General features: G+C 46.3%; 1 protein-coding gene across 1 annotated transcript in view; it reads left to right on the top strand.

Moving 5' to 3' along the window:
- Positions 1–793: 793 nt before the first annotated feature.
- Positions 794–7500, top strand: part of LOC127002315 (dopamine D2-like receptor) — a 26568-nt gene continuing 19861 nt past the window's right edge. The window contains exon 1 of the mRNA XM_050868124.1: positions 794–1622. Within this exon, the coding sequence (XP_050724081.1) occupies positions 1110–1622 (513 nt within the window). The 5' untranslated portion in view covers positions 794–1109. The remainder of the gene's footprint in view (positions 1623–7500) is intronic.

The following is a 7500-nucleotide window of genomic DNA, read 5'->3' as shown; positions in this document are numbered from 1 at the left end:
GACTCAGTGGAGCCGTATGTGGCGATCAGTCAGTGGGATTCACTCTGATATCCGAATCCTGAGTTACTCATCACCGCAAGGTGTTTATCATATTGTCTCCTAAATGGACGAAATTTTAACTCTTCACTTGTGTGTGAGGTGTTAAAGCATAATTTCATCACCCCAAACACTACAATATTATAGCTACATAGAACACAGATCAATTAACTTCGACTAAGACTCCACCTGTGTGTTTCATGAAGCGTTGCTGTGCCAGCTCAAATTCTACTGCTTCATTTACGAGTCCCGCTCACTTGGTTCAGGCAAGTGAACCCACACCCAACACACGCAGTGATGCCAACATGAGTAGCCTGTTCTCAATGGCTTCGTCCTTGGTGTCAGTTTGTATCGTGCTGAATGTGTGACGATAGTGTTTTGAGTGTGTGTACCTATAGGGATATCTTTGTGTAATTACAGCAACAAATTATATTTACAGTTGCTGGTACGTAGTAGAACTCTGTCTCCTCATGTAAATAGCCAATAGATGACCCTGTTCAGACTTGTTAAACTCTCTCTCTCTCTCTCTCTCTCTCTCTCTCTCTCTCTCTCTCTCTCTCTCTCTCTCTCTCTGAAACACACACACACACACACACACACACACACACATAATGAGAGCCCTGTTGTTCCTTCACAAGCGGCGAGTCGCGCCTGACGGGTCAACAATGGCTGGGGTTGGCGGTGCTGGAGGCTGCCACTGTGGGTCGCGCGAGGATGCCCGCTGAAGGATAACGAGTAAGAGGAGAAGGTTAATGAATGAGGGATAATGAGTGTGTTAACGAGGCAAGGTTAATGAGGAGTTGAGATGGAGAGTGCGCAGGTGAGGGCAGACAGTGGGGTGCGGGAGGCACGGAGCGGAGGCTGGTGGAGAGAGGCAGCAGTGCCAGTCAGGTTGTGAGCGTTGCACCGCCACCACCGTCCGCCAGCACCTCGCCCGCGTCTCGCTGCTCAGTGGTGTACAGAGAGCCCAGCGTCCTCGTCTCCCACAGCCCCAGTGACCCGCTCCCTTGGCCCCGCTGCCCTCGGGCACAGACAGGTCTGAAGGGGAGCCTCGGTGGTGTGGGTGACCAGCCATGTCACCCACATTGTACCCGCCGTCGTCCGCGCCCTCTTCAATCGCGGGGGCGGTGTCCTCGGGCGTGCCCATGGGCCTTAAGATTCTGGCCCAAACGCTTCCTGAGCTTCAGGTGCCCGCCGTGACCGACAAGGAGGAGGATTCCTTGGAGGCACAGTACAACGGTGGGATAGTGAACGGAAACGACGAGCTGGCCACGGTCGCCCCAAGCCCTCGAGTTACTTCCATCATCGCCGACGTGATCAGCATGTGTGATAACTGCACCGCCAACGAGACCGAGAACTGTACTCTAAACTTCCCCGAGGACGACCCCGCTAACACGGAGAGAAACTACTGGACTCTGCTGCTCCTGCTGTTCCCAGTGTTCACCGTGTTTGGCAACATTCTGGTGCTCATGTCCGTGTACAAGGAACGTTCGCTGCAGACCGTCACCAACTACTTCATAGTGTCCTTGGCGGTCGCCGACCTGCTCCTCGCCTCCATCGTCATGCCCTTCGCCGTCTACTATCTGGTAGGTGGCTTGTCCGTACTCCACAACGACGTCTTCCTCACTCACTCACTCACTCACTAGCTCTAACACTCAAATCTAGGAATTTCTCTTCTCATTTCTCGAACGTGCTCAACAAATCCTTTTGTCTTATTCCAAAGTAATTATTTTAATGAACAATGACGCAGCAAACTCTTTGAGTTTATAAAAGCACAAATGTCTTGACAACGTTAGCAGCTATAATTTATGTTTCTTCCTTTGTAAAATAGAAGTCGAGATATATATATATATATATATATATATATATATATATATATATATATATATATATATATATATATATATATATATATATATATACACACACACACTAGACTTCACTTTGTATATCTATGCATTATGTAAATACGTGTCATAAAACTTCTTAAATACGACGCATATTTAGATGGTTGAGAACGTTACAACCCTCAAGTAATTAACGATACGTTACTTTCCTACTTGGCCTTGCCTCTCAGCCCCGTTCACAACCACGGTAACATCTTGAGCCCAGCGACCTGTGCCTGCCAAGGCGCTGCAGGGAGTGTGCTCAAAGGGGGTCAAGGAAATATTACTTGCTGCAGCCTTACACGGATCTCAACATTCATGATGAAGCGAAATGCAAAAGAAAAATACGTGAACTCGGACACCAACTGATGTGTGATTTGCAATTACGTATGAAAGCGCGAACACACACACACACACACACACACACACACACACACACACACACACACACACACACGCGTTTTTTTCTTCAAGTGTGTGTGTTTCTAAAAAAAGAGAAAAGGAGAAAAAGCAAAGGAAAGACTAATATCGAAAAGGAGGAAGTGTAGTAAGAGGAGGGGAAGGAGAAGGAGGAGCAGAAGCTGGAGGAAGGCAGGAGGATAAGGAGGAAAAGAGGAGACGGGGGAGAAGGAGGAGAAGGAAAAATGTAGAATGCAAGGGCTGGAGAGACTGGAAGACAAAAAGAAGACAGAGGAGGACGAGCGGAGAGAAAAGCGGAAAAATGACGACAAAAGGAGAGAGGAGTGGAGGACAGGACAGGAAGAGGAAGGGAGGAAGAAATAAAAAAGAGAGAAGGAGAGGAAAAAGAGAAAACTTTGTGGTTGAAATGTCGTGATAAGTTTCCCGGGAACGTCAAAGCATTACTTCCTTTGCTTTCGTGTACAGACGTCAGCCGCCTTTGTGTTGCTTTCTTGGCCTGCACCATCACATGCATTGTTATCGCCTGCACTACTATAGGAATCAGCGAGGAATTTACTTGTTAGGAAATAAAGTATAGAATATCCAATCATGCAAGTGACGTAAGACGGTGGTTCAGGATGGCGGTCACGGCCATTACAGCGGCGCCCAAACCAGGCAGATGGGCGCCACGGATGTTGTTCTCAAGGGAGGCGGATGTTCCATGGCGGTGAGGAAAAAGTTGGAAAGTTTCGTTTAGTCGGCGCAACATCTGTGGTCATATGCCGGAGAGAGACAGGAGGGGAAGGAATTATAGGAGAAGGGAACAGACCCCAGGAGACGGGACACAACCCCCGATTAATACCTGGTACCCATTCACCGCTGGGTGGACAGGGGCGTAGGGTATCGGAAAAGCCGCCCAAATTTTTCCACTCCGCCTGGGAATCGAACCCGGGCTCTCTCGGTTGTGAGCCGAGTGTGCTAACCACTGCACCACGAAGCCCCCTGGCGGTGAGGAGGTGAATCTAATCATGTAAGTCGTAAAGTATCTCGCCGCTTAATGTTTGCCTTCACGAGTAAGGAAAGCCCTCTCCCGTTTTTACCACCGCCATGTGATGAGCGAGACTTTTCCTTCGCACTGGTAATAATATTTCAGCTGAGATACAATACTGATATTGGGTATAGGTCAATATAAGCTGACCGGAATATTCATATTTATTGGATTTATCTGGTATAGTGCTCGGTCTATTAAATTGTTTTTTTTTAATCTTATCGGTAATAGGAAGGACAGCGTTGTCGGTTTCCTGAATAATATAACGATAAGGAACATAGAAGACACTATCGCTTCTCACATTAACAATTTCTAAAGGTTAAAGAGACGGTCAGTCGAGTTCTAATGAGTGTTTCCTTAGGTTCATGTTACAGAGGAAGGGTCAAACTAACACCAGGGTCATAAAACTACCCCTGGAAATGCCCACAACTCCTACGAAAGCCTTGTCAAATATGTGTTCTTGGGCGGCGAAATGTCTCATAATATGGCCCTAAGCCTTATACCTCGACCGCCGTCACCGTTTAATAACCAAAGCGGTTGTTCATTCATGCTCTTGATACACTGCCAATAGTTAATCTCATGAATGCATGTATAGAACACGCTTTGACCGAACATCACAAAACAGGTACCGGTGCCCACGAGCGGCAAACACGAGCGGCACTGAGGCGAGCGCGGCGGAAGTGTTTGAACTTACCAAGCTGTTATGGACTATTGCGAAATAATAACTGTTGTAAAGTTTAGGAACTATTTTGTAGCATAACACATGGTAATATCATTTGGTATAAAATTCTGAAAATGAAGTTCGATGTGTACAAAATTTATAGGGTCTACAAGGCTTTCGTAGGCGTTGTGGGCATTTCCGGGAGTAGTTTTATGACCCTGGTGATAATTTGACCCTTCCTCTCTACCGTGAACCTGAATAAACACGCACTAGAACCCGACTGACCCCATCTTTGACCTTTAAAAATAGCTGATGTGAGAGGCGAAAGTGTCTTACCATACCAATCATAAAGCCTGAGATATGAACAGAGTGAATAAAATAAAATACTCTCTGGCTTGTAATCCTGCACTGCCTTCATGACCTGCCTCGGCTGCTTCAAAGAACGGAGCACGTCACCTCTGCGCCTGCTGGAGAAAGGGAACTTTGGGCGTGATGGCGTGTGAGTGGTGAAACCCTTGAGGGAGGCCGTGTAGAGGCGAGGAAATGAGGTGGCGAGCGTTGGAACATGTTGGCCCTCAAGGCAGAACAATGAGTGCTGGTTATGCGATCGTCCATCAGAAACGGTCACTGGGAGGAGGACCTGCTGAACTCAAAACTGACCTCGAACACACACACACACACACACACACACACACACACACACACACACACACCGCCAATCGTGAGCAGCAAAATATGACGCTGGTGGGAGAAGCCTTAGTTGCACACGCCACCAACAGGTTTTACACAACACGCTATTAATTCACACTGGAAGCCATGTTTCCTTCCTTCCCTGATGTGACTTTTTGAGCTACACGATTCTAATGGCCATCTTGAGCTGCACCAAATTTGCCTCTCTTAATTGGTTGCTTTTCTTAGGCTTCGATATCCGATACCCTACGCCCCTGTCCACCCAGCAGTGAATGGGCACCAGGTATTAATCGGGGGTTGTGTCCCGTCTCCTGGGGTCTGTTCCCTTCTCCTGTAATTCCTTCCCCTCCTGTCTCTCTCCGGCATATGACCACAGATGTTGCGCCGACTAAACCAAACTTTCCAACTTTATGCTTTGATACTAACGAGCCTTATGAAGTGTGCAAGATCCGTTTCGCTATTTTTCAGATGTCATATCTTCAGCTTAAATAATAACAGTGTTGAGCAGCAACAAGTGGCTCTCTCATCCACATGGAGTTTGCAATACCTATAGATACCAACTGAACGGTGTCTTCGAAATACCAGTGCAACATTTTTATTCTGGGAGTCTATAGTTATGAAATTGGATAGTGTGTCACGCTTCTTTTTCATCGTTGAGTTAGCGGTCTTCGTGGGTGACAGGACAGAGCAATTGCTTGCCTGTGAGTGGCTCAGTGAACTTACGGTGTTGATAATAGAGAGGCTGCAAGTGATGAGCATCTGAGTCAACAATAACCTAACCGACATCGGAGTGAGTGTGAGCAGTGCAACATCTGTCCGTCTCTGCTTCGAACACACACACACACACACACACACACACACACTTTACCTATATATTTACCTTGATATATAAAGGGGCTATTACACTGGGCAAATTTTTCGTGGATCTTCAGTCAAACCACGATTTCCGCTAGCGTGGTTCTCATTTGTTTCTTGTTATTGCTGATGATGATGATGGTGAGTAATACCGTCGTCCTTCAGTGAAATCTACCGTAGCTTTGGAAGATCGTGGACACGTCAGAAAACCACGGAAATATAAGAACCACGCCAGCGGAAATCGTGGCTCGACTGAAGATCCACGGAAAATTTGCCCAGTGTGATAGTCCCCTAAGAAAAGGCTACAGGTGAGGGAGGTAAGAGGGGATGCAGCCTTGCCCTTGCCCCGCGCATCAGACGTGAATCATTGGATATTTTAATCTCACCAGAGTTACGTGAATAAGATAGAGGCGTGGCGGTGGCGTAGGTGGGTAGGCAAAAAGGTTGGCAGGTGAGGCAATATTGCTCCCGCGCCCTGACGCTGGAGGCCACCGACTGACTCTCTAGGGGAGGATATGAGTCTGTACATCTGCTGCTCAATCATTTATCTCGGGTTAAAAGTGTTGGTGGATAATGATGTTTTTTTGCATATAAATAGGAAGAGACTCTTACTTCTCTCGGGGCAATGACTCTCTCTCTCTCACACACACACACACACACACACACACACACACACACACACACACACACACATAAGGGGTTCACAGGTGGGCAGGGCGTGTGTACAGGTGGCCAAGGTGCGGGAGAGTTGAAAATGAGTGACTGAGAAGAGACGCATTAGTGAATTAAAACCCTGAGGTCAAAGGATGAGACGTTTCATCGTATATCGAGTCCTCTGTCGCCTGTCCGTCTTCCCTTCAGCTGTGGTCCCCTATAGGTGGCCTTCACCGTTGCCGTTCCAGCCCCCTTCCACTACTCACTCTCCGCTCTCCAACCCTCTATATGACCACAGATGTTGCGCCGACTAAACGAAGCCTTCCAACTTTTTCCACCCCTGTATTTCTCTTCTCTTAACACCATGCACTCTTTCCCTGTTGTTGTATCTATGTTCTTTTCTCATTGCTATTGCTGTAACTCGCTATTCTCCAGCACCTTGTTTTTCTACCATTACAGACCTTCTCCTTTTAATAATACTATTGTCTATCATTTCCCTTCTCGCTTCTCTTCTCTTAACACCATGCACTCTTTCCCTGTTGTTGTATCTATGTTCTTTTCTCATCGCTATTGCTGTCACTCGCTATTCTCCAGCACCTTGTTTTTCTACCATTACAGACCTTCTCCTTTTAATAATACTATTGTCTATCATTTCCCTTCTCGCTTCTCTTCTCTTAACACCATGCACTCTTTCCCTGTTGTTGTATCTATGTTATTTTCTCATCGCTATTGCTGTAACTCGCTATTCTCCAGCACCTTGTTTTTCTACCATTACAGACCTTCTCCTTTTAATAATACTATTGTCTATCATTTCCCTCCTCGCTTCTCTTCTCTTAACACCATGCACTCTTTCATTGTTGTTGTATCTATGTTCTTTTCTCATTGCTATTGCTGTCACTCGCTATTCTCCAGCACCTTGTTTTTCTACCATTACAGACCTCCTTTTAATAATACTATTGTCTATCATTTCCCTTCTCGCTTCTCTTCTCTTAACACCATGCACTCTTTCCCTGTTGTTGTATCTATGTTATTTTCTCTTTGCTATTACTGTCACTCCCTATTCTCCAGCACCTTGTTTTCCTACCATTACAGACCTTCTCCTTTTAATAATACTATTGTCTATCACTTCCCTCCTCGCTTCTCTTCTCTTAACACCATGCACTCTTTCCCTGTTGTTGTATCTATGTTCTTTTCTCATCGCTATTACTGTCACTCGCTAATCTCCAGCACCTTGTTTTTCTACCATTACAGACCTTCTCCTTTTAATAATA

This window comes from Eriocheir sinensis, chromosome 23, assembly GCF_024679095.1.
Source record: "Eriocheir sinensis breed Jianghai 21 chromosome 23, ASM2467909v1, whole genome shotgun sequence".
In the NCBI taxonomy this organism is placed as follows: Eukaryota; Metazoa; Arthropoda; class Malacostraca; order Decapoda; family Varunidae; genus Eriocheir; species Eriocheir sinensis.
This window is presented reverse-complemented; position numbering and strand designations above follow the sequence as displayed.